The sequence below is a fragment of the Bos mutus genome, chromosome 27 (assembly GCF_027580195.1).
Source record: "Bos mutus isolate GX-2022 chromosome 27, NWIPB_WYAK_1.1, whole genome shotgun sequence".
In the NCBI taxonomy this organism is placed as follows: domain Eukaryota; kingdom Metazoa; phylum Chordata; class Mammalia; order Artiodactyla; family Bovidae; genus Bos; species Bos mutus.
This window is the reverse complement of record NC_091643.1, coordinates 12130256-12157961: the sequence shown is the minus strand read 5'-3', so window position 1 is coordinate 12157961 and position 27706 is coordinate 12130256. Positions and strand designations below refer to the sequence as shown.

The window sequence follows — 27706 nt, the reverse complement described above, 5'->3', positions numbered from 1 at the left end:
TCCTTGCTCGAAGAACCTTGGCTTTCACCGAGACTTGACAGGCTTTCCACTCGTAACGCCTCAGGCCGCGTCCCTTCCTTCCAAAGACCTCCTGAGCCTTGTGCCGAGAGCCCGCGGGCGGCTTCGGAGCGGAGGGCACGCCGCACGCAACACCCACTAGTCCCACGCGCCGACCTCCAGCCGGTTCCGAGGATAACATCTCGCGCGAGTCCCTCCACCTCTCGCGACACTTCCTGCCAGCGCCCCTGCGGGTCTCCAAGCCCCGGCGGTCGCTCCACTGCGCGCTCCCCGTCACCTCAGCTCTCTGCTCTCGGCGGCCCGGCCGGCTGGCAGCTCGCCTACTGGGAGCGCGGTGGAGAACGGTGTTGGCGCGAATCCCGCGGGCCCCCAAGCTCCGCCCCGCCCCGCCCCGGCTCGCGGGGCAGGCTTCCGCGGGGACATGTCGTGCCCCTCTGAGCGAGGGCAGCAGAGCGCGAAAGGCTGTGAGGTAGCCAGGTGAGTCCGCGGCGGCCGGGCCCCGGGCCCCCGACCCGAGGGGCGGCTGGGAGGCCCTGCGGGATGGAGATGCCAGGAGCGGAGGAGGGCGCGATGCCCGGAGGCAGGGAAGCGGGGGCCCGGGAGGACCAGCCCCGGCGGGGCGGGGGGTGGCCTCGGTCTCAGGGACGCGGCCTGGGCCCTCTTGGTATCGACGGCTCCTGGAGGCGCCGGAAAGTCATCCGGTTTCCACCCGCGTCCCGCTGCTCGCTGCGGGGCTGGAGGCGGGACGGGGAGAGGCGTCCGCGAGCCCTGAGGTCTCAAACCTGGGTCGCAGGAGGCCCGGGGTCCTGGGGAGAGGGGACACGCGAGGTGGTGGAGGTAAATTCGTCTGGAGGGAAAAAAAGATAAAAAGTGGCGGAAGCCGGGGAGCGGCGGCTCAGAGGAAGGCCGGGTGTTCTCGGTCCAGCTGCACTGAGTGCCGAGATGGTCTCGCCCGCTCCCCTCGCCGGAGCCTGGGTTTCCCTTTTGTGGTCTGTCTGCAGCGTTGGTTAGTCTCTGCCGAGCGGTGAAGGGGAAACACAATGGTCAGTCTTCCTTGGGGCAAGAAGGTCACTTGCTACTTTTTTCCTCTTGAGACCTGGACCGTGCGAGTGGGCGCGCGCCTGCGCGCAGTGGCCCAAGCGAAGGTTCGCGTTTTCAGAAATTTGTACCTTCGTCCGTGCTTCAGCACCCTTCAAGGATTGATAAGAAGTGACTGTTATCTTAAATGAATAGTTTTATTTTCAGTGTTGTAATTCCCGTAATCTGGAGCCTAAAAGCAGGTGTTATTAAAAACAGTTGGAGTAAATGTTTTTGGCTTTGGCACTAGATTTATATTGGAAATTGGGGTAAAGTGGTTTGGGGTGTTTTTGCAATCAAGATTTTGACCATGCGTTTCTCATGATTCCAGTTTTGTTTAATTAAAATCGTAGTTTTCTGGGAGGATTGGGAGATCAGTGCAAAGCCCGTTGATCTAACTATAAGAAGCATTTTGTTTAAAGCCTCCTTCCCTCCCTAAAAAAAACAAAAACCAACCAAACAAAAAGCTGTTAATTTGTTATTTATATTTTAAATTGTGTGGCTGCCTTAGGTGTTGTCTTTTTTTTTTTTTTCCCAGAAATTCCTCCTAAAAATAACCCTGTTTTGTGTGTGTGTGTCTGTGTGTATGAACAATTACACTGTTAATAGAAGGAAATTTTTTTTCTGAGAGTTTTCTTTTGTCTTTTAGAGAACAAAATGTCATCAGTGGAGTCACAGCAGGAACAGTCGTCCCAGTCAGACCCATCTCCATCACCAAATTCATGTAGCTCCTTTGAGCTCCTAGACATGGATGCTGGCAGTTTGTATGAACCAGTTTCTCCTCATTGGTTTTATTGTAAGATAATAGATTCTAAGGAGACATGGATTCCTTTCAACTCGCAGGATTCACAGCAGCTGGAAGAGGCATACAGCTCTGGTAGGGTGAAAGTGATGACTTGTAACAGGCGAGGACTTACTGTCATTCCTTTAAAACTGTAATATGATAGTCATTATAGTGAGTGCTGTTTCTAGTTATCTCCTATAGCATTTTAATACTGAAGTTCTGCATTACTGTCCAGTGAGTTTATAATATTCAAGAATTTGGTCTGTATTTTGAAAACAGTGCCTATTGTAATTTCTGCATAGTTATCCAATAATGTTTCTTATGTTTCAGTTTTTGTTTAAAAAGAATGGTGGGTGGTAGTATCATACTGCAAAAGAATGAATTCTTTAATTTTTCACTTGTTTTTTCTATGCTGGTTAGTACTTTATCATCATGAGGTCATTAATTTACCTTTTGACCCCTTAAGCAAAAAATTCAGGAAAGCTTTCTTATTTACAGTTTTTTTTTTTTTTTAAGGGATACTATAATCTCTCCTCAGAAAAAGAGCAAAATAGTATTTGGGTATTATTTTTTTCATGTTTCATTAAAGCCAAGAATGATTTTGATGGTTTAGCCAAGAAGAAAGGGATCATTCATGTGCTTTATAACATTATTTAGCATATAACTCAGAGTTGTATTTTGGGAGTGGCAGTTGTATTTTATTTTGCTATACTATGTGCTTCTTTTCCCCTTTCCAATCCTCAATAGGAAAAGATTGTGATAGAATTGTTCCCACTGATGGGGGTAGATATGATGTTCATTTGGGGGAGAGGATGCGGTATGCTGTTTACTGGGATGAGCTGGCTTCAGAAGTGAGACGATGTACCTGGTTTTTCAAAGGAGACAAAGATAATAAGTATGTTCCATACTCGGAGAGCTTCAGCGAAGTTCTAGAGGTATTCCTTTGACCTCTTTTACTCATTTTCTTCCTTTTCTTCTCTTATTTAATAATCTTTTCTTCCTCTTTGTGACTTATTTTGTGAATTTATAAAGAGAGCTTGGTTCTATCTGCATCACAGTTTATGGCATTTCTTTTTGCAAGTCCGTTTCAGGATAAAGTAGTTTTCAGATTTTAAAATATTACAGAAATTGTTTATGTCTTTAAAAATTTTTTTCTCTAATGGTGATCATTGTTAGTATTTAAACTATGACCATGGAGTTGTTCATTTTTGCTTTTATTTTTCTTGCTCTGAAACTATTCTGAAATTTGCTTTAAATTGGAGTAGGACATTAATATTGTTGAAAGAAATATATCAAAATGTGAACAATGATTATTTCTAGTCTAGATGATGGAATTAGGACTGATTTTTTGTCTTTGTTCTGATACTTATTGTAATTTTAAACGAATTTTAAAATTTGATAAATCAAGAGAAGGAACTGTATATGTAATATCCTAATTTTGTGGATAATATACATGCATTAATATCATTGAAAGAAATATATCAAAATGTGTATTGATGTCGGAAGCCACTTTAGGCATTACTGACAGTGTATAGCTGTTTTTTTCCAGTCTAGATGATAGAGGCAGAATGATTATTTTTTGTTGATTGTTTTTTGTTTTATTCTATACTAGTGTCTGTTGTCATTTAAAGAGAATTAAAATAAATTTGATAAATTGGAGTAAGATATTCTTACTGTAATTGTTTATCTAGCAGTATTCTTGTAGAGAGGTTCAATTTTAATAGAAAAGCCATTAGAGAAATCTAATGAAATGTGTCTTGTTTTAAGGAAACTTACATGCTTGCTGTAACTCTGGATGAATGGAAAAAGAAATTGGAGTCTCCCAACAGAGAAATTATTATATTACACAATCCAAAGGTAAAGCAAATTAAGGCCCTTCTTCTTCTTCTTTTTTTTTTTTTTTTTTTAAAGGCCCTTCTTTAATGATAGGATTGGGCTTCCCTGGTGGCTCAGAGGTTAAAGCCTCTGCCCACAATGCGGGAGACCTGGATTCAATCCCTGGGTCAGGAAGATCCCCTGGAGAAGGAAATGGCAACCCACTCTAGTATTTTTGCCTGGAGAATCCCATGGGTGGAGGAGCCTGGTGGGCTACAGTCCACAGGGTCTCGAAGAGACTGAGCGAATTCACTTTGACTTTAATGATAGGATTAAGATTAATTGAGTTACTAAAGAGAATGCAATTAATTCTTAGTGGTTTCTTTTTTCTAGCGATTCTACATAGGATAACCTTTGGAAATTTTTATATTGCATTCATAAGAATCTGCCTGCAATGCAGGAGCCCCAGGTTTGATCCTTGGGTTGGGAAAATTCCCCTGGAGAAGGAAATGACAATCCATTCCATTATTCTTGCCTGGTGACTTCTATGGACAGAGGAGCCTGGTGGGCTACAGCTCATGGGATTACAGAGTTGGACACAACTGAGTGACTTTCTCTTTCACACTTTATGTTTTGAAAGACTTGTCCCCACCCCTCAGAAGGTATTAAGATGTCTTTAATGTAGAATAAATATCTTTATTGCTCTGATCTTTTTTATTTAAGCTTATGGTGCATTACCAGCCAGTTGCAGGGTCCGATGAATGGGGTTCAGCACCTGCTGAGCAAGGTCGACCTCGAACAGTGAAGAGGGGGGTTGAGAACATCTCTGTTGACATTCACTGTGGTAATGTTAATCATTCATTTTTTTCTTATCTTCTGATATACTTGTTTATGACTTAAACTGTGGCCTTTTTCTATGACATTGATTACCTTGAGGCTTAAAAAATGGTCTTTAATCCAATGGGCTTATTCTAAGTTAAGATTAGTATTACTTGATCTAGTGAGAATCTTAATAGGTATAAAAATCTCTTTTGAAGTTGCTAAGTATATATGGTGGGATGGATAAAATTTGGGCACTACTAATCAGGAAGTCACTAAGTACAAATGAACTGCTTTAGTCCTAATTCTAAGAAATGTGATTCTTCCTGCTTGCTTATTTATTCCTGGTGACTTGTGTCCTTGAAGTTTTTCAACCAGGGGAAACTATTTTTTATTAGGACCCTGATGGTTATCCACTGGTCTCTAGCTAGGGGCATTTATGGTTGGTTTTGTAATATATTTAACTGGATTATAAAATTCCTTTTAAGTATTCTGTCAATGCCAAATTATCTGAATTTGGTAACTGCCCTCTGTTATACAAGAGACTATTCTTAGGAAACACACAAAATATTAACGGTTTAAAGAGATGTGATGTCTGTAGTCTGATAATGTATGCAGCGTACTCCCAAATGGTTCTAAAAATAAACGTGTGTGAACAATGGTAAAGTATGGAATCTGTGTGAAAAAGAGATTTTTTGTACTATTCTTTCAAGTTTTCTGTAAGATTGCAGTTGTTTCAAAATAAAAAGTTTAAAAATCCTGAAAAATTCTTTCACTGACTTACTGGGTTAGTGCAAACCTAATTGTAGTTTTGGACCATGAATTTTAAATCATTATAGCTAGGCTCAAACATGTTTTTATTAATCAAAATAGGAACCATTTCAATCAACACATTTTTGCCAACAATAAATAAGTTTTATTCCTGTAGCATAAAAATCCATGCTTCCAGATTTGACAGACTCTTTGGAAAGCATTTTTGCCTCATTCTGGTTGTGAAAGTTTTCCCTGCAAAAATTTGTCAAGATGCTTGAAGAAGTAGTAGTCAGTTGGCAAGAGGTCGGGTGAATACGGCAGATGAAGTAAAACTATGTAGCCCAATTTCTTCAACTTTTGAAGTGTTGTTTGTGCAACGTGGGGTTGGGTGCTGTTGTGCAGAAGAATCGGGCCCTTTCTGTTGACCAATGCCGGCTTCAGGCGTTGCAGTTCTCAGTACATCTCATTGATTTGCTGAGCATACTTCTCAGATGTAATGGTTTCGCTGGGATTCAGAAAGCTGTAGTGCATCAAACTGGCAGCAAACCACCAAACAGTGACCTTGACTTTTTTTTGGTACACCTTTAGCTTTGGGAAACGCTTTGGAACTTCTTGGTTCAGCCACTGAGCTGGCTGTCGCCGGTTGTTGTATAAAATCTACTTTTTGTCCCATGTCACAATCTGATCAAGAAATAATTCATTATTGTTGCACAGAATAAGAGAAGATGACACTTCAACGACAATTTTTTCAATTTTCGGTCAGCTCATGAGGCACCCACTAAGCGAGTCTTTTCACCTTTCTAATTTGCATCAAATGCTGAACAACTGTAGAAGGTCGATGCTGAGTTCTTCTGCAACTTCTTGTTAGTTTTAAGAGGGTCAGCTTTGATGATGGCTCTCAGTTGGTCATTGTCAACTTCCAGTGGCTGGCCAGTATGCTCTTCATCTTCAAGGCTGTCATCTCCTTTGCAAAACTTCTTCAACCACTGCTGCACTGTACGTTCGTTAGCAGTTCCTAGGCTAAATGTACTGTTGATGTTGCAAGTTATCTCCGCTGCTTTACAACCCATTTTGACCTTATTTAAGAAAATCACTCGAATTTGCTTTTTGTCTAACATCATTTTCATAGTCTAAAATAAGAATAAAATAAACAGCAAGTAATAGTACTTAGCAAAGAAAGAAGGTGAGAAATGTGTATTAAAACACATTTAGATGTTAGATCTATAACATAATCACATTTATTTAAAATGTTTTCCAATATCAAATGGCAAAGTTCAACAATGCAAAAACCGCAATTACTCTTGCACCAACCAAATATTTTTAAGATAAATTAGAAACACTTTTGAGATAAATTAGAAACAAAGTAAAATCGCAATATTTTTACTAAGTAGTGAAATATAGGAAAATATGTGTCTTTAAAAAAAAATCTGCTCATATTTTAACTTGCCCATTTCTATTACCTACTTATTGTGAATGTTTGATTTTAGAATACATGACTGGTTATACTGAATAACTTTTCTTTATAATTTCACTTGTAGGGGAACCTTTACAAATAGATCACTTGGTTTTTGTAGTCCATGGGATCGGACCTGCTTGTGATCTCCGCTTTCGAAGCATTGTACAGTGTGGTAGGTTCGCAAAGCGTGTCAGGTTAGATCATGTAAAGGGACTGTTAGTGCTCCTCTGAGCTGAGATAGTGTTGTCTTAGGCTGTCCTCTTAGCTGCATAATAAGATTTGGAGAGCTGAAGACAGGTGGCAAGGTAGTAAAGCCTCCCAGCTTAGACCTAAAGTGCTAGTAACTTCCTTAGGCTAATAGGTTTATACTCTTAACTAAGTTCTTGAGTGAATAAGCCTTCAAGTCTGATAAAATTGTTTTATGATGTGATTGTCCTGTATGTAACTATTCCAGATTTAAAGGGAACCATAAATATGTGACCATAAAGATAATCTAGTTTAAATGAACAACTGAAACCTACATTTTTTTAACTTAGACTGTGATAAACCTCATGATACTCTGGAATATTTAGGTCATTAACTTGATTTCATGGGGTCGCAAAGAGTCGGACACGACTGAGCGGCTGATCTGATCTGATCTCTGAACTTGATTTTGAAAGGTAGTATTCATAGTCTAATTGTCCCAATTTGGGAGTCTTATCCTAATGACTAATGCTTCTAAGCATAAACTTTCTAGAAGGTTAAGATCAATGTAATATGAATTCTAAACATCAGTGGTTTTCCTAAAATATTGGATAATGAATGATTGTTTGAGTGCAAGGCCAACTGACATCGTCAAGTGATTCTTTTAAAAAATGAAAACAGTTCATCTGACACAGAAGTTTTGAAGTTAGCGTGTGTGTGTTTAATGAAAATGTTTTGTATAGTATAAGCAGTTCTATATGAAAGGAGTGTCTTTTCCTATATGCAGTATTAATTTTTCTTAAATATCGCTCTAGTTTTGACTCTGGTCAGTAGGTGCTCTAAGCAAATGTAGATGAGTGTGGTATAATCGTATGATCTGTTGCATCCTAATTCTGTGAATTGATTGCTTCACTGTTAATGCATTAGTTAATTTTCTTTTCTAGTTAATGATTTTCGCAGTGTTTCTTTGAACCTGCTACAGACTCATTTTAAGAAAGCCCAAGAAAATCAGCAGATTGGGAGGGTAGAATTTCTCCCAGTCAACTGGCACAGTCCCTTGCATTCCACTGGTGTAGATGTGTGAGTAGTACTTTACACCTTTGAGTTGTTACCTGTGATTGTAATGTTTTCTGATCATTAATATGCTTAGGAACATCTCTGCTGTTAGCTGAGAGTGTATATAAAATTCTGTTCAACAAAAAACTTTTTGTACTTCTGTGTCATTTTCTTAGAGTTACATTATTAAGTGCTGAACAATCCCTTTGTTTAACCAGCTTGGGTCAGGAGTAGGGAATGGTGTGTATCTTCTTCGAGTATGTTTTAATGGCTCATTAGTGTTTATTATTGCAGCTTTACTATTTCTTTAGCATAAAGGAGGTTATGGAATTTAAGTTTTCTGCTTAAAACATCTTTCCTTTTTTCAGAGATCTGCAGCGAATAACCCTTCCTAGCATTAACCGCCTCAGGCACTTTACAAACGACACGATTCTGGATGTCTTCTTCTACAACAGCCCCACCTACTGTCAGACTATCGTGGACACAGTCGCTTCTGAAATGAACCGAATTTATATACTTTTTCTGCAGAGGAACCCTGATTTCAAAGGGAGTGTATCCATTGCTGGTCATAGTTTAGGTAATGACATAGTTTAGGACTATCATATTTTATGGATACCTTTTAAGTATTTTTGAAGTACAGTGTCTTTTATCAGTGTCAGATTCAGAGGTCTAGAACTGGTGTGTGATGAAATATTAGGAAGGGGTTGGAAGGGTGATGGTGGATTGGAAAGAAAGACTCCCTACTTAGTAGATTTTGCTACATGGGTAATTGGCTTATTCCTTTTTTGTGTAAAAGGCAGCTGTTCAGTGCTAATGATTCAAAATTGTCCCCTATTCTTCTGTTTTACTTACAGGTTCGCTTATATTGTTTGATATCCTAACAAATCAGAAAGATTCTTTGGGAGATACTGACAGTAAAAAGGTAATTTAGATGTTCAGATAGGTTTTCTCGTATTATTTCTTAGGGATTTTTAGATTTTAGACTTTTTTTCCCACTTAGTCTCATACCATAATATTAAATTTACATTTATTTTAATTTTAACAGATTTGTAATTATCTCTGTTATTCTTGGATGATAGAAGCAAAATAGTAATATGCTTCTATAAATATTTGCCACATTCTAAAATAATTATGGAGTGCCTGATGAACTATGGACTGAGGTTCGTGACATTGTACAGGAGACAGGGATCAAGACCATCCCCATGGAAAAGAAATGCAAAAAAGCAAAATGGCTGTCTGGGGAGGCCTTACAAATAGCTGTGAAAAGAAGAGAAGCGAAAAGCAAAGGAGAAAAGGAAAGATATAAGCATCTGAATGCAGAGTTCCAAAGAATAGCAAGAAGAGATAAGAAAGCCTTCCTCAGCGACCAGTGCAAAGAAATAGAGGAAAACAACAGAATGGGAAAGACTAGAGATCTCTTCAAGAAAATTAGAGATACCAAGGGAACATTTCATGCAAAGATGGGCTCGATAAAGGACAGAAATGGTATGGACCTAACAGAAGCAGAAGATATTAAGAAGAGGTGGCAAGAATACACAGAAGAACTGTACAAAAAAGATCTTCACGACCCAGATAATCACGATGGTGTGATCACTCACCTAGAGCCAGACATCCTGGAATGTGAAGTCAAGTGGGCCTTAGAAAGCATCACTACGAACAAAGCTAGTGGAGGTGATGGAATTCCAGTTGAGCTATTTCAAAACCTCAAAGATGATGCTGTCAAAGTGCTGCACTCAATATGCCAGCAAATTTGGAAAACTCAGCAGTGGCCACAGGACTGGAAAAGGTCAGTTTTCATTCCAATTCCAAAGAAAGGCAATGCCAAAGAATGCTCCAACTACTGCACAATTGCACTCATCTCACACGCTAGTAAAGTAATGCTCAAAATTCTCCAAGCCAGGCTTCAGCAATATGTGAACTGTGAACTTCCTGATGTTCAAGCTGGTTTTAGAAAAAGGCAGAGGAACCAGAAATCAAATTGCCAACATCCGCTGGATCATGGAAAAAGCAGGAGAGTTCCAGAAAAACATCTATTTCTGCTTTACTGACTATGCCAAAGCCTTTGACTGTGTGGATCACAAGAAACTGGAAAATTCTGAAAGAGATGGGGATACCAGACCACCTGACCTGCCTCTTGAGAAATGTGTATGCAGGTCAGGGAAGCAACAGTTAGAACTGGACATGGAACAACAGACTGGTTCCAAATAGGAAAAGGAGTACGTCAAGGCTGTATATTGTCACCCTGCTTATTTAACTTCTATGCAGAGTACATCATGAGAAACGCTGGGCTGGAAGAAGCACAACCTGGAATCAAAATTATGGGGAAAAATATCAATAACCTCAGATATGCAGATGACACCACCCTTAGGGCAGAAAGTGAAGAGGAACTCAAAAGCCTCTTGATGAAAGTGAAAGAGGAGAGTGAAAAAGTTGGCTTAAAACTCAACATTCAGGAAACGAAGATCATGGCATCTGGTCCCATCACTTCATGGCAAATAGATGGGGAAACAGTGGATACAGTGTCAGACTTTATTTTTTTGGGCTCCAAAATCACTGCAGATGGTGACTGCAGTCATGAAATTAAAAGACGCTTACTCCTTGGAAGAAAAGTTATCACCAACCTAGATAGCATATTGAAAAGCAGAGACATTACTTTGCCAACAAAGGTCCGTCTAGTCAAGGCTATGGTTCTTCCTATGGTCATGTATGGATGTGAGAGTTGGACTGTGAAGAAGGCTGAGTGCCAAAGAATTGATGCTTTTGAACTGTGGTGTTGGAGAAGGCTCTTCAGAGTCCCTTGGACTGCAAGGAGATCCAACCAGTTCATTCTGAAGGAGATCAGCCCTGGGATTTCTTTGGAAGGAATGATGCTAAAGCTGAAACTCCAGTACTTTGGCCACCTCATGCGAAGAGTTGACTCACTGGAAAAAACTCTGATGCTGAGAGGGATTGGGGGCAGGAGGAGAAGGGGATGACAGAGGATGAGATGGCTGGATGGCATCACTGACTCGATGGCCATGAGTCTGAGTGAACTCCAGGAGTTGGTGATGGACAGGGAGGCCTGGCGTGCTGCGATTCATGGGGTCGCAAAGAGTCGGACACGACTGAGTGACTGAACTGAACAGAAAATAATTATGGTTATCTTATTTCATTATAAATATGCACTGCTGCTAAGTCACTTCAGTCGTGTCCAACTCTGTGCGACCCCATAGACGGCAGCCCACCAGGCTCCCCCGTCCCTGGGATTCTCCAGGCAAGAACACTGGAGTGGGTTGCCATTTCCTTCTCCAATGCATGAAAGGAAAAGTGAAAGTGAAGTCGCTCAGTCATGTCTGACTCTTAGCGACCCCATGGACTGCAGCCTCCCTGGCTCCTCCATCCATGGGATTTTCCAGGCGAGAGTACTGGAGTGGGTTGCCATTGCCTTCTCTACTGATCTGTTATTAGAGTTACAGAATCATTGAATTGAAATGGAATTTGCGTATGAGGAAATGAAGAATGAATTGAATGCAAATTGATATAGTTTATAGAAATTCTGCTTGAAAGCTGTCCTTAAACACTACTAAGAGCTCAGGGAAAGTTTTGTTAATGATGATGAAGAATACTTTAATAGTCATTCATTCACCAAGTCATTTATTTAAAAACATATAAAGTTTTAATCGACTGCAAAAACTTAAAGATCAATCACATTTTAGTTTATATTTTGTATACATTTCAATTTAGTCAAAGTTAAGATACTGTGTGGCTATCTTACATAGTGCTTTTCTTTATTGCAAAGTAGTAGTAATAAAAAAATCTAAATGAATTTAGACAATATAAGTTTTACAATTTAATTTTTAGGATTTGCCAAGTATTTTCATGGATCAAGGAGATACACCAACACTGGAGGAAGAGTTGAAGAAACTTCAACTGTCTGAATTCTTTAGTATCTTTGAGAAGGAGAAAATAGATAAGGAAGCTCTGGTAAAAATAATCTTTTAAAACTGTACACTCTTCCATTTTCAGTATTTTTATTGCTTATTTTCATCATACTGCTGGCTAAGAGTCTGCCCTTTAGAAGCATTTTAGTCATACATACTTTATCATTAGTAATGCTCTTTAGCATTATTTGTTGTTTTTTTTTTTCCATCATATAAAGTGATCTTTTTTTTGTGGGAGTTCAAAGTTCAGAGGAGCCACGTTGATAATAGGAATAGAGCAAAGACTAAAATCCAGCACAGCTCTGAAAACATGAGAGCAGGTGTAAAGGCCACTGACTTTTCCAGCTCTTATTTTGTTACACTTTCCAGAGCTCTACTTACGGGTATTTGCTTATTTTTTTGCCACCTCAGGTGTGCCTTTTTTTTTTTTTTAAGGTTTGTGACACATTTGTTCATTTAACAGGTATTTACTAAATACCTACTATGATCAGGCAGCTGTACCAAGTATGAGGTAGAGTGCTGATAAGGCAGATATCGTTCAAACCTCATGGTACTTATAGCTTAGTGGAAGAGACATAGATGGCCAAACACATAATTAATTACAGCTGTGCTAAGTTCTAAGTAGGGAAAGTACACAGTGGTTTAGGAGTATACCAACAGGATGAGCTGATCTAATCTGGGGGAGCGAAGGAAGACTTCATCAGGGAGCAGCCCTTTAGCCGATATCTGGATTGTTGGTGTGTTTTCTGCTCTGTGTGTCACTGCTCATGTGCATGAACAGGAACATAACCTTTCTCAGGAATGGAACATCTGAGGAGCGTGGAAACCGTGGAGGATTTTTCTGTCATGAAGTTAGATACTCCTTTCTGTAGGCTTTTTTTTTTTTTACAATAGTATCTGTATTACTACAGCATTGATAACTCCAGAATTGATATTTTATATTCCTTTTTTAAACTCCTTTATTAAGAGATAAAGTTATTAATGATGCTTTACCACTGGGGACTCTTAGTCATGTAAAGCCAAGAACAACAGAGTGCTTAGGCCTATTCCTCTCAGAGAATAGGACATTTAATTGATTTTATTTTGCCTAGAAATAAAAACAGTGTTTGATTTTTTATGCTTAGACTTTATGTACAGACAAAGACCTTCAGGAAATGGGAATTCCTTTAGGACCAAGAAAGAAGATACTAAACTACTTTAGGACCAGAAAAAATTCAATGGTATGTGCTTGATATAGCTTATGGGATTAAACAGTGTTCTGACTCCCTTGTACCCTTGTGCATTTTGAGATGTATAGGGAGCTAAGCAGTTGTAAAAATTTACCTTTGGCTCTGTTTTTTAGAAACTAAATACATTTTATTAATATCTTTAAAAATATTATCAGTGTCAGAAGTCTTATCTCCCCTGGACTTCTACCATTCAATTGTTTTCGTTTTTTGGGTAGCTTTATAACTAGTTTATTGAAATATATTGCACATCACATACCATAAAATTCACCCTTTTAAAATATACAATTCAGTGGGTCTTGGTATATTCAGAGTTGAATACCCATCACCACTATCGAATTCCAGAACATTTCCATCACTGTAAAAAGAAACATCATATTCAACAGCAGTCACTCCCCATTCGTCATTCCTGTGAACCACTGATGTATTTTCTGTCTCTGAATTTTCTTATTCCGGATATTTCTTATAAATGAAGTTACACGATATGTGGCTTTTTGTGACTGGCTTCTTTCACTTAGCATAATGTATTCAAAGTATAACCACGTTGTAACAGTACTTGTGCACTGAATATTTTTGGCCACTGAATTCCTTTCCATAGCCTAGATGATTATCTTTCAACTGTTCAGTAGGTTGCTTGGGTCTGGTTTAAGGCTGATAGAGACATAGTGTCTGCTTTGATTAGAAAGGCATAGGACTGCACTGAACTCAGCAGCCCCCAGCGCCCCACAGTGCTCTGCTGCTGTTTTCTCTCATGATGGTTGCCCAAAATTTCAGTTACTATCCAGATGGCTTTGTACAGCTTTCATCATTTCAGAGCATGTAGGGATATCAATTCATAATTTAAGGCAGCTTTGGTTTTCATTAGTTGTATTTTGTTTTCTGAGAGATTCTTAAAATTGTTGACTGTCGTTTCAAAACCTTCCCAAGCATCCTTTTAAACCGGTAGAAAACTGTATAATCCTTTGGATATTTTTTACTACTTAGCAGCTCCACAGAACTATTGTTTATTCTTTAGGGTGTTAATAGACCAACCCCTCAATCACCTGCTGGGGCAAATATGTCTAATATCCCCAAAGAGTCGGAGTTCTACAGTAGTACTAATGGTCTGGACGTCGGCATTGGGCAGGTAAACAGTACTCATTTTCTTTGGTCATTTTATTGTTTGCCATTTGTATTGTAGAAACAGATGTAACTTTTATTATCAGTAAGAGATGCTTTTATTTCCTTCATCCAGGTGCCTGTAAAATACCCCCGGCTTATCTATAAACCAGAAATATTCTTTGCTTTTGGATCTCCCATTGGAATGTTCCTTACTGTCCGGGGACTGAAAAGAATTGACCCCAACTACAGATTTCCAACATGCAAAGGTTTCTTCAATATTTATCACCCTGTAAGCATTGGACAGCTCTTGTGATTTTGCCTGAATGTTAGGGCTTATTGGTGAAGAGCATATGATAGTCTATTGTGTTGATTTACTTTTTTCTATACTATTTTGTACTAATGAGAAAATTTATAATATGAACCTGGAAGTAAAGGGGACAGAACAAGTACATTTAAAAATAAATGAGCTTATAATTATTCTTATTCCTGAGACCATCATTATGATCAGCAGAGGTATATGTAACTATTGTTTTCTGCATGTAGTTTGATCCTGTGGCCTATAGGATTGAACCAATGGTGGTCCCAGGAGTGGAATTTGAGCCAATGCTGATCCCACATCATAAAGGCAGGAAGCGGATGCACTTAGGTATGTCTTGAGTCCAGAACCTGATAATTGTAGACCTTCTGGTCAGTGCAGGCTGACTGGACCTTGTTCACTTTGTTTAGCTATGTTGAGCCCTTTTATCTCCGTAAACCATGTAGCATTCTTTTTCACATGTGTTTCAGAACTGAGAGAAGGCTTGACCAGGATGAGCATGGACCTTAAGAATAACTTGCTAGGTTCGCTGCGGATGGCCTGGAAGTCTTTCACCAGAGCTCCATACCCTGCCTTACAAGCTTCGGAAACTGCGGAAGAAACAGAAGCAGAACCTGAGTCAAATTCGGAGAAGCATAGTGGTCAGTGACTCTGTACACAGTGATTACCTGCACCGGGCCAGAGAACAGGGACTCCCTGAAGTCTGGTTCTTATTCTCCCAGGGTCTTCTTAACTTTCCCCTTGTTGTTGAGAACCAGCACTAGACTATGAGTCCTACTGGGCCTTCAGCTCTGCTGGTTTCTGTCTGTCATCAAATAGCCACAAATTGTGGAAACACATTATTTGTGAGGGAAAGTGTTAAGAGAAGCTGAGCATCTAGTAACTAGGCTTTAAACCATTCCCCACTCAGGCACTGTGGTGGTGATGCTAAGAGCCTACACTGTGAAGAACCTTGCTTTTACCGGGGAATGTTTGTGTATTCATGGGTCAGTTTTATTTTCCTGGCTGGGGACTAGCTGGGACACTTCTTTTGATTGCACAGTTAGTTCGGCATTCTTTTGCTTTTTAACTGCAAAAGGAGTTTCTTTTCAACTGCCTAAGGCGATCTAACTGCATTTAGTTTGTAAACCAAAGAAAGTGAAAGTGAAGTCGCTGAGTCGTGTCTGACTCTTTGCGACCAGTGGACGGTAGCCCACCAAGCTCCTTTGTCCATGGGATTCTCCAGGCAAGAATACTGGAGTGGGTTGCCATTTCCTTCTCCAACCCTGCTTGCATTTAGTTTATAAACCAAAGATAAATGGAATTAGCTGTCAAAGGTATGGGAAAGAAAGGGGATTGGATAAAATCAGTGTGGCTTGAAAACAAGCTTTAAGGGCATTGAGAGGAGAGAGAGAGCTTTCTGAGCAGAGTAGCTCCTTCTCTGCTGAGGCTGGAGTGTAAAGGGAGATAAGGACAGCCTTGGAGGGCTGGAAGCTTCTATATTCTGACCATGGTTCCTTCACATCCAGATGTTAACACAGAAGAGAACCCTGTACCAGTGAAAGAGGAAGCCCCCCCTATCCATGTGGGAATGCTGAATGGAGGCCAGCGCATTGACTATGTGCTACAGGAGAAGCCCATTGAAAGTTTTAATGAATATTTATTTGCTTTACAAAGCCATCTGTGCTACTGGTAAGTGTTTGTTTTTGTTTTGGGTTTTTTTTTTTGTCTTCAGTCACTCCTTCGTGTCTGACTCTTTGCGACCCCATGGACTGCAGCACGCCAGGCCTTCCTGTCCATCACCAACTGTTGGAGCTTACTCAAACTCATGTCCATCGTGTCAGTGATGCCATCCAACCATCTCATCCTCTGTCATCTCCTTCCCCTCCTGCCTTCAATCTTTCCCAGCATCAGGGTCTTTTCCAGTGAGTCAGTTCTTCCCATCACGTGGCCAAAGTATTGGAGTTTCAGCTTCAACATCAGTCCTTCCAATGAATATTCGGGATTGATTTCTTTAGGATGGACTGGTTGGATCTCCTTGCAGTCCAAGGGACTCAAGAGTCTTTTCCAACATCACAGTTCGAAAGCATCAATTCTTTGGCATTCAGCCTTCTTTGTTTATTAAGCCTTCAGTGCTCAGCCTTAATTATTTATTAAGACCAAATATTTATTATTTGTATTTATTTTAAACAACATTTATTATTTTTTTAATGACAACCATTCCGAAAGGGGTGAGGGGATATTTCACTGTGGTGTTGAATTTCCGTGAGGATTAGCGATGTTGAGCACCCTTTCACGTGCCCATTATCCCTCAAATGACATGATTGTGCTATTTTGTATTAATAATTATGAATAAGCCATCATTTAATCCCAAATGAGCACTGCCCTATCCTGCTTTTTCTACATCTATCAAATACCTGTGATACAATGAGGACTTACTTCACTAAGCATAATATTCTTTAGGTCCATCCATGTTGCTGCAAATGGCAGAATTCTGTTATTTTTATGGCTATGTATTATTCCATTGTAAATATGTACCACATCTTTATTTGTCTGTTGATGGATGCTGAGGTTGCTTCCATACCCTAGTTATTGTGAATAGTGTGGCTATGAACACTGGGGTGCATATATCTTTTCAGGTTAGTGTTTCCATTTTTTCTGGATATATGCCAAGGAGTAGAGCTGCTGGATCGTATGGTAGTTCTGTTTTTATTTTTTTGAGGAGCCTCTATACCATGTTCTACAGTGACTGCACCAGTTTACATTCCCACCAGCAGCAGATAAGAGTTCCATTTTTTCCACATCCTTGCCAACATTTATTATTTGTGTTCTTTTTGATGACAGCCATTCTGACAGGTGTGAGGTAATGTTTCATTTTGGTTTTGAATTTCCCTGAGGAATAGTGATATTGACCACCTTTTCATGTGCCCATTATCCATTTGTATGTCTTCCTTGGAAAAATGCCTCTTCGGTCTTCTGCGTATTTTTTGATTGGGTTATTTGGGGACTTTTTTGATGTTGAGCTTTATGAGCTGTTTATATATTTTGAATATTAACCCCTTATTGCTCATGGTATTTGCAGATATTTTCTCCTTTTCAGTAGCTTTTGGTTTCATCTTGTCTGTGGTTTCCTTTGCTGGCAAAAAGCTTTTATGGATTAATTAGGTTCCATTTGCTTATTTTTGTTTTGAAAGATAGACCCAAAATATTTTGCTATGATTTATATCAAAGAGTGTTCTGCCCATGTTCTCTTTTAGGAGGTTGTGGTTTCCACACTTGTATTTAGATGTTTAATCCATTATGAGTTTATTTTTGTATATGGTGTGCAGAGATTTTATGTCATTCTTTTACATGTTGCTGTCCAGTTTTCCCAGCACCACTTATCGAAGAAATTGTCTTTTCTCCATTGTATATTCTTGCCTCCTCTGTTGTAGGTGAGTTGACTGTGGCTGTGCGGGTTTATTTCTGGGCTCTGTTCTGTTCCATTGTTCTGTGTGTCTGGTTTTGTGCCAGTGCTAATATATTTCGAAACTGTAGCTTTGTAGTATAGTCCGAAGTCTGGGAGGATAGCTTTGACAATATAGGGCTTTTTGTGATTCTGTATAAATTTTAGATTCATTTGTGCTAGTTCTGTGCGAAATGTCATGGGTATTTCAGTGGGGATAACATTAAGTCTGTAGGTTGCTTTGGGTAGTATGGCCATTTTAATAATATTAATTCTTCTGATCCAAGAGCACAAAATATCTTTTCACTTCTTTATATCATCTTTAGTTTCCTTTCTCAGCGTTTTATAATTCTCAGAGTATAGGCTTTCATTTCCTTGGTTAAGTTTATTCCTAGGGCATTTTATTCTTTTTGATGTAATTTTAAATGGGATTTTTTTTTACTTTTTGATAGTTCGTTAATATTGTATAAAAAGCATTAGATTTCTGTATATTAATCTTGTATCCTGCAAGTTTACTGAATTCATTTGTTCTAATAGCTTTTTGGTGGAGGCTTTAGGGTTTTCTGTATTAAAGTATAACGTATCTGTAAATAGTGACAGTTTTACTTCCTCCCTTCCAACATGGGTGCTTTTTCTTCCTTCCTCCCTTCCCTTCCTCTGATGTTGTGGCTTGGACTTCCAGTACTATTTATGTTACATCAAAGAAGCAAAAGTGGACATCTGTGTCTTGTTCCTGAATTTGGAGGAAAGGCTTTCAGCTTTTCATTGTTGTGTATGATGATAGCTGTGGGTTTGTCATAAGCAGTCTTTATTATGTTAAGGTATGTTCTCTTTATACCAACTTGGAGAATTTTTGTCAATGTATATTTAATTTTATTAAATGCTATTTCTGTATCTATTAAGATGATCATGTGATTTTTGTCCTTCCTTTTGTTGATGTGGTGTGTCACACTGATTGAACTGTGAATATTGAAGCATCTTTGTGTCCCTGGGATAAATCCCACTTGATCATTGTGTATGATCTTTTTATTTATTTTTTTGGATTGTTGCAATATTTTGTTGAGTTTTGCATCTATATTCATCAAAGACATTGGCCTGTAGTTTTCCTTTTTTGTAGTGTATTGGTGTGATTTGGGTATCAGGATAATGATAGCCTCAAAGAATGAATTTGGGAGAGTTTCTTCCTCTTCAATTTTTTGGAATAATTTAAAAAGGTTGAGTGTTAAATCTTTGTAGTTTGCTAGAATCCCCCTGGGAAGCTGGTCCTGGACTTTGTTTCCTGGGTTTTTTTTTTTTTTTAATATGTAACTTTTACTTATTTTTACGTATTTTAATTTTTAATTTTTACTTATTTTCTATTATTTTTGGCTGTGCTGGGTCTCTTGCTGCACAGGCTTTTCTCTACTTGCAGCACGTGGGCTTCTCATCGCGGTGGCTTCTCTTGTTGGGAAGCATGGACTCTAGGCCGCGCGGGCTTCAGCAGTTGAGGACCCTGGGCTCTAGGGCACAGGCTCAGTAGTTGTGATGCAGAGGCTCAGTTGCCCTGCGGCATGTGGGATCCTCCTGGACCAGGGATCGAACCTGTGTCTCCTGCATTGGCAGGCAGATTCTTCACCACAGAGCCACCAGGGAAGCCTTCTGTGAGTTTTTTACATAACAAATACAATTTCACTACTAGTGTTTAGTTTGTTCAGATGGTTTGTTTCTTATTGATTTCAGTCTTGCCAATTTTTATGTTTTTTTAGAAATTTGTCCGTTTCTTCTGGGTTGTCCAGATTGCTGGAATATGACTCTTGATAGTATCCTCTTATGTTTTTCTCTCTCTGTGGTATCAGTTGTAATTTCTCCTCTTTTATTTCTTATTTTGATTATTTTGGGTTCTCTCTTCTTGGTGAGCCTGGCTAAAGGTTATCAGTTTCTCATTATCTTTTCAAGAAACTAACTCTTGTTTTCATTGATATTTTCTATTGTTTTTTAAAATTTTGTATTTATTTATTTATGGCTGTGCTGGGTCTTCATTACTGCACTGGCTTCTCTCTAGTTGTGGCAAGCGGGGGCTACTCTGTTGCAGTGCGTGGGCTTCTCACTGTGGCGGCTGCTCGTCGCAGAGCGTGGGCTCCAGGGCACGGGGCTGCAGTCGTTGCAGTGTCAGGGCTCTTAGAGCACGGGTGTGGTAGACCAGGGATTGAATCTGTTGCAGCTTCAGGGCTCTTAGAGTACGGGCGTGGTAGACCAGGGATTGAATCTGTGTCTCCTGCATTGGCGGGTGATTCTTCACCACTGAGCCACCAGGGAAGCCCTGTTGTTTTTTTTTCTTTAAGATCTGTTTTATTCCTTCTCTTTTTGATCTTTATTATTCCCTTGCTTCTGCTAACTTTGCATTGTTTTCTTTTTCTAATTCCTTTAGGTGGTAGGTTTGCTTGAGACTTTTCTTATTTCTCAAGGAAGTGAAGGCCTCTCTCAGGAAGGCCTGTATCACTATAAGCTTCTCTCTTAGATCGTTTTTTCTGCATCCCATAGATTTTTGGAGAGTCGTGTTTCCATTTTTATTTGTCTCAAGGTATTTTCTGGTTTCCTTTTTGATTTCTCTATTGATCTGTTGTTTTTTTAGTAGCATATCATTTAATCTCCACATGTGAGTTCTTTTCCTGTTTTTCTTTCTGTAATTGATTTCTAGTTTCATACTATTGTGGTTGGAAAAAATACTTGGTATAATTTCTATCCTCTTAACATGTGATCTGTTCAGGAGAACATTTCATGTGCACTTGGAAAAAAAAAGTCTGTATTCTGCTTTTTTCGGACATAATGTCCTTGTAGATATCTAATATATTCAGATCGTCTATAATGTGTCATTTAAGGCCATTGTTGCCTTATAGCTTTCCTGTCTGGATGATCTGTCCATTGATAAAAGTGGGCTGTTAAAGTCCCCTTCTGTCACTGTGTTATTGTCAGCTTCTCCCTTTAGGTGTGTTAGTATTTGCTTTACATGTTGAGGTGCTCTGTCTTGGATGCATATATGTTAAACATTATGGCTTGTTCTTGTATTGATCCCTTATCATTATAGAATGCCCTTCTTTGTCTTCTGTTATAGCCATTGTTGTAAAGTCTATTTTGTCTGATAGGAATATTTAGCCCATTGACATAGTAATTATTGATATAGATATGTACTTATTGCATTTTATTACTTGTTTTCCAGTTGTTTTGTAGTTCTCTGTTCTTTTTGTTTCTTCCTTTGTGGTTTAGGGAGCTTCTCTGGTGACTCAGATGGTAAAGAATCTGCCTGCAGTACGAGAGACCTGGGTTCAATTCCTGGATCCAGACGATCCCCTGGAGAAGGGAATGGCAACCCACTCCAGTATTTTTGCCTGGAGAATCCCATGGACAGAGGAGCCTGGCGGGCTACAGTCTATGGGGTAGCAGAGTCGAATATGACTGAGCAACTAAGCCTTTGTGGTTTAATGATTTTATTTAGCAGTATGCTTGTATTCCTTTCTTTTCAGTTTTTGTGTATTTGTTGTTTTTTTTTTTTTAATTTGTGATTACCTTGGGGTTCATATATGTTGACCTATATTTCCTTGTTTTAAACTGGCTGTCATATGGGTTCAAACACATTCTGAACATTCTACATTTCTGTTCCCCTCCTCCATATTTTGATGTCGTATTTTATATCTTCCTATTTCATGTTTATTGTAGTTACAGTTGCTTTCACATTTTTTTGTCTTTTAATCTCCATACTGCTCAGTTCAGTTGTTGGTCCTCAGTCCTTACTCTGTATTTATTTCTTCTCTATAGGTTCTTACTTCTTTTCCACTTAGAGAAAACCCTTAATATTGATGAAATCTTTCAGTGTTTGCTTGTCTGAGAAGTTCTTGTTCTCTCTTTCAGTTCTAAATGGTAATCTTGCTGGGCAGAGTACTCTAGGTTGCAGATCATGCCACTCCCTTCTGGCCTGCATGGTTTCTGCAGAGAAATCAGCTGATAGTCTTATGGGTGGGGATTCTGTTTTCTTTTTTCTTGCTGCCTTTAGAAGCCTCTCTCTACCTTTTGCCATTTTAATTATGTTTTCTCTTGGTATGGGTTTCCTTCAGTTCAACTTGTTTGGGGTCCTCTGTACTTCCTGTTCCTGGATATCTTATTTCCTTCAGGTTTGGAGAGTTTTCAGCCATAATCACCTCAGCTGCATTTTCGATGCCCTGCTCTCTTCTGTCTTCTCCTGTAATGTGAATGTTGGTTATTTAATGTTATTTCAGAGATTTCTTATACTGATTTCATTTTTAAAAATCGGATTTTCTTTTTGCTGTTCTGATTGGATGATTTCCATTTTTCTGTCTTTCAGATCATATATGTGTTCTTTTGTATCACTTAGTCTGCTATTCATTCTTTTTAGTGTGGTGTTTTTTTTTTTTTGGCAGCTATTGAATTCTCTTCAGATTGGGTCTTTTTAAATATTTTCTAGTTCCTTTTAAAAATTCTCACTATGTTCATCTATTCTTTTCCCTAAATTCAATTAACATTTTTATTAACAATGTTCTAAATTCTTTACCTGGTAAATTGTTTATTTCTGTTTCATTATTTGTTTTTTTAGGGTTTTTTTCTCTTGTTCCAATTGAGAGCAGTTCCTCTGCGTTTTTGTTTTGCTTAACTTTATCTGTCACTGTGAATTTAGGTGAAACAGTTACCTCTTGTGGTCTTAAAGGGGTGTTCTGATTTGGGAGCATCCTTATACAGACTGCGTGTGCCCAGTGTCTCCACTGGGAGAGCTGGATTCCCTCAGATATCCCCTCAGCAGGGGGTGGGGCTGGAGCTGGGTGTGAGGCAGACCTTTGCCCCTGCCCAGTGGCTGGCACCCTGCTGGGACAGGATCTGATCCAAGTTGCTGGAGGCAAGGGTCGGGCCCAGGCTGGCTCTGTTCTCTGCAGGTGTGTGTTTTCCCCTCTCCCTGCGTTGGAAGCCTTGCCCCAGAGCCGGGAAGTACTGACCAGAGTGGCACCCACGTGGACCCTCTGCAGGCAGAGGTCTGAGCTGTCTGCCTGCCGGAGCTGCACTTGTTCCCTTGCTCTGCTCACACGCAGCCTCACGTGCATGTCCCCCTGGCCCCTCACAGCCCATCACTGTGCCCAGCCTCCACCACTCGTCATAGGGCCACCCTGCAGGGTCCCTGGGGCCTGTGTGTAGTCTCCGGGTATATCCTGCGGGAGCTGTGGGGTAGAGGCTGCTGTCAGAGTGCTAGGCTCCTTCTGATGCGCCACTTGAGTAAGTGCCAACCGTGACTGCTGCCCCCAAGCAGGCTCTGCCCCAGGCCCGGGTTGCCCCTGGACCCTGTGCCTGGTGGAGGATGCGGAGCGGAGGTATATGCCCAGGCGGGGAACCTGGCAGCCACTAGAGCGCTCGTCCAACTGCCCCCTCTGCCCTGCTCTCCCTGTGGGGGTACATAAGCCGGCATGCGCGCGCGAGCGCACACACACACACACACACCATTTTAATTTTCTTTTGGGGAGTTATCTATACTCTTTATTCTCTTTCATATTGAATTGTTGTTTTTTTAATTGATAAAATCTGTGATATGAGTTGTAAATAACTTTTCCCCAGTTTGTCTTTAACATTGTGTACATTGGTTTTTTTGCTAAGTATAAACTTTGATTTTTATGTAGTCAGATTTTTCTTTTTTGGCTTCTGGAATTTGTGTCATGCTTAGATTTTCCTTGTTCTCCTGAGAATTCCTTACCACAGTTTATTCTGATATTTTAGGGTTTCATTTTTACACGTAAATCTTTGATTCTCTTCAAATTTATCCTTGTAAGAAGATGTGAATTGATTCAAATCATTTTCCAAATGGCTCTCCATCTGGAAAACGCTGTTAATAGATTTGAGGTTCTAACTTCATTGTATTAAATTTCTGTGGGTTTTTAAGTCTTACTTCTGAATTTTCTGTTCTTTTCTATTCACTCATTATTTATGCACCAGGATCACACCATTTTAATATCTGGTTTAGCTAATCTCCTCTCATTGGGATAGGAGGAATTTCTTAACCTGCAGTCCACGTGCAGAGCTTGTAGGGGACAGAAAAAGTCTACAAATCTAGTGAAATTCTACTTACGATTTTGGGTATATAGTATATGTGTATGATGTCTTTTCTGGGGAGAAATGCATAGGTTTCATTAGATTCTCAAATAGGTCCATGGCTCAAAAAATGTCAAACCCCAGACCTAGAAAAGTGTTTGAGCCATATACCTGTAAGACAATCCATGGATATTATTTTTATAGTCATATTTCTTTATGAACCAGATATAAGTAATGGCTTGTACACACACTGAATAATATCTGGAAGATACATAAGTTGATAACATCAGTTGTCAGAAGTTGGGAACTCGTGGTTTAGAAATAGTGGGAAGGAGATTTCATTATTACATCCTTTTGTATCTTTGATCTTTATCCACATGATTGTATTGGCTTTTCTTTTAAAAAGGTGACTCAAAATTTAAAAAATTAAGGTGATGAATTGGATGACTCTTCCATGTTGTCCCAAGAAGGAGTTCTGTGGAGGGAGGGCTTGGTCATTTACTACTGGCTTTTTTATATTACAGAACGCAACGTAGACTTGTTAGAAGGTAACCTAACAAACAACTTCTTTGTTAGGTTACCTTCCAAGCCACTGTCAGATACACCACTTCTGAGCCAGATGTTTTTTAAAACAGTAAAAAAAATGAACTGTGAGGTGGTTGTGTATGTAAAACACCTAGTACAAATGGTAGTCTCCTTTTACGACATCATCTTTTCTTTCTCCAGGGAGTCTGAAGATACAGTACTGCTGGTCCTCAAAGAAATCTACCAAACCCAGGGTATCTTCCTTGATCAGCCTTTACAGTAAAAATGAACCACCTAAGGCTGCTTAATGTAAGTTTTTAAATGTCATGTATGTAGCATTATTCCTATATAACATGTGGAGCCTCAAAAGCTGCTTGGAAATGTACTTTTTGTTGCTTGTCACGAAGATCTAGGTTATTACTAATTTTTAGAGGGACTCTGGTTAAAATTCATGGGAAAAAAGCACTGGAGGCCATTTAGAGAAAGGTTAGTGTGTGTTTTGCTAGCAACTTGGTCCAGTAACACTTGTCATTTTTAGGATCTAAACTCAGAATCTTCATGGTTCTGACCGTCTAAAAGTTACCATGACAACATTTACAGCTTTAAGTACATACAGTCCATTCTGGGATTTACATTGTTATTGTTGTTCAGTCGCTAAGTTGTGTCCAACTCTTTGCGACTCCATGTTCTGCAGCACAACAGCCTCCTCTGTCCTCTGCTGTCTCCTGGAGTTTGGTCAAATCTATGTCCATTGAGTCAGTGATGCCATCTAACCAACTCATCCCCTGCCGCCTTCTCCTCCTCTTGCTTTCGGTCTTTCCCAGCATCGAAGTATTGGAGCTTCAGCATCAGCCTTTCCAGTGAATATTCAGGGCTGGTGTTCTTAAGGATGGACTGGTTTGAGCTCCTTGCAGTTACAACAGTTTCAGCTTTAAGTATAGACAGCCCAACCTGGGATTTACATTACTCAGCCTTGTATATATGTATTAATAGTTAGAAAGCTTGTGTGTCAGACTCTGGCATTCTCTCTGGTTACCTTCAGCGTGATGACCTCTCTTCCACTTTCTCCCCTAGATGGACACTGAGGGATCCTTCCCCAGAAAACCTGCCTCTTTGTTCCCGCGTTTTCCTCTCAGCTATGTCGTTCCCTGCATGTTGCCTGCCACTTACTCACCACTGGGGTCTCTGGAAGATAATCTTCCTCTCTGGAAGCAAGTGGAAAAGCAAAGGGAAGACCCTGTTACTTTTTACCACTGGCTTCACAGAAACATTCGCCATTCTTTCTTCATGGCTGTGGGTAGTCTGTATCTTTAATTCTCTGATGGTATTTACATACCACACTCTATTGCTTATTACTTGAGATGGTATAAAGCCTGCCTTGAGTTTGTTTTGGGTTGGGTGTAAATTTTACTAGGTTATTGTTTATCTTTAGAGAATATTCTAATCTGGTAGTGGGCTCCTGAGACTCAGAAGCCATTCTGGGTCTGCTTATGGTCATGGGTGTTCTCTGCGTTGGAAGGCTAGATCTAAGTGGAGGAGGGAGACTGGTGGGCAGTCAGATTCCCTCCAGCCAACTTTTGTTTTCTACACGTACTGTATGAAGAAAGACTAAAATTATAAATACTGTTTACTTTCTATAGTTGACTGACAAGATTTATTGCTAGGACTCACAGAGGATGTTCATTGTTTTTACAGCTGTTTGAGCTGCTCTAAGAGTCTAAAGTGGACAGTTTAGTTTCCATCAGGTACATCTTTATAAAGATATTACATATCCTAGACTTGCCTTTTTATATCATATCATACTTCAAACTGGGAGACTCTAGATGAAGTCCAACCTAGTTATTTGTTAGTTCTTAAGTTTAGGGTAAAGTTATAAATGCTGACAAACCTGCAGTTACACAGCTTTGACTGCTTATGAAGTGATGAATAAAACCTTTTAGTGGTGTGTTCATGGTGGAACAACTTGTGAAAGCCATCTGCCACATCTGCTTGTGTGAAGGGAGTGTTGAAGACTGTTCTCTTTAAACAGACACTGTTGCCTCTGAGTCCCCGCAGTGCAGGGAACAACTGGACAGGCCCCGGCACAGGCAGCGCTGGGGGAGGGGTGGGTCTGCCCAGGGGGAGATGTTTCTCATTCCGAAAGAGAAACCTGGCTCTGGGGCTAGGAACAGCTGCCGCAGTCAGTGTCAGAGGTGCAAGAGAGATGGGTGAATGTAGACCCCCGGCGTTTACCATTCACACACGCCATCGCTGTGACAGCATAAGGTTGGGGTACTGGTGAGAGCCTGGCCTCTGTGTCCATCTGCTTACAGACTAATGCTGACCAAGCCACTAAGACGTTTCAGCTCTATGAGATGCTTTATTTACTACATAAACTCCGAGACCGAAATAAGGGTTACTGAGAATGAGGTAGCATTCAATGTAAAGGGGAAGCTTTCATCAAGTTGTTGTCTTCAAATTTAAATTTACTCTTCCTATTAACAGAGTAAGTAAATCGTAAGAGTAAGCCAGAGGACAAGCAAGAGTGAGTCCCTGTAACCAAAGATGAACAGCATCACCCCGGATTGTTAGATAAACCACTGTTTATACTAAGAAGTGTTTCCTTCCTGGTGGTGAAGGGCAGGTGACTGGAAAAGAGCTTTATATCCTGTGTATCCCCGTGTTGGTATCATGGATGCACTTACACAGGGTACTAAGCTTGACTTAAATTCCTTATTCAGTTGTATATTTTTTGCACTACTTCAGTTGTATCATGTGCAATCTCTTGACCAAGCCTATTTTTAAACTCTGGTAGAGTATCATTTTATACATATTCCCAGCTGCAGAATTGGTATTGCTTATTCTCAGCAAGAGAGATTGTTTGCATGGAAAGATTAATAGCACTGATTAGCTTTCTAATATTTTGCACTTTTTGAAATGTTTGTTTTTTATGTGATTATATTTAAAACTTTAGTAAATAATGAAATAAAACCAATTTGACCAGTTGCCTACTTCTACCTGGTTCATCCATCAAAGACCAAAGAGAATCAGTACAATAACCATTTTCTCCTCCCTTTTGTGTTACTAAAACAAGTTTAAAAAAAGTACTGGACAAAGAACGGACATTCGGGTTCTTTTCCCCTTGACTTTAAAGTACGGTGATTATAAGGTAAATATTGAGAGCTCTTTGGTAT

The 27706-nt window shown here is 39.8% G+C and overlaps 1 protein-coding gene across 2 annotated transcripts; it reads left to right on the top strand.

Annotated features, from left to right (window-relative positions):
* Nucleotides 1-356: 356 nt before the first annotated feature.
* Nucleotides 357-27518, top strand: DDHD2 (DDHD domain containing 2). Of its 2 annotated transcripts, none has more exons than XM_070364331.1 (18): nt 357-495; nt 1745-1972; nt 2627-2814; nt 3647-3736; nt 4418-4538; nt 6805-6894; nt 7850-7985; nt 8330-8538; nt 8816-8883; nt 11802-11924; nt 13006-13101; nt 14123-14233; nt 14342-14497; nt 14752-14854; nt 14995-15165; nt 16033-16195; nt 24735-24842; nt 27018-27518. In XM_070364331.1, exons 2-17 carry the CDS (start codon nt 1753-1755, stop codon nt 24814-24816), a joined length of 2127 nt encoding a protein of 708 aa, XP_070220432.1. In that variant the 5' UTR covers nt 357-495; nt 1745-1752; the 3' UTR covers nt 24817-24842; nt 27018-27518. The 2 variants fall into 2 exon arrangements, with proteins under 2 accessions (XP_070220432.1, XP_005893921.1); XM_005893859.2 differs by having other exon boundaries at nt 25608-27518.
* Nucleotides 27519-27706: the final 188 nt, after the last annotated feature.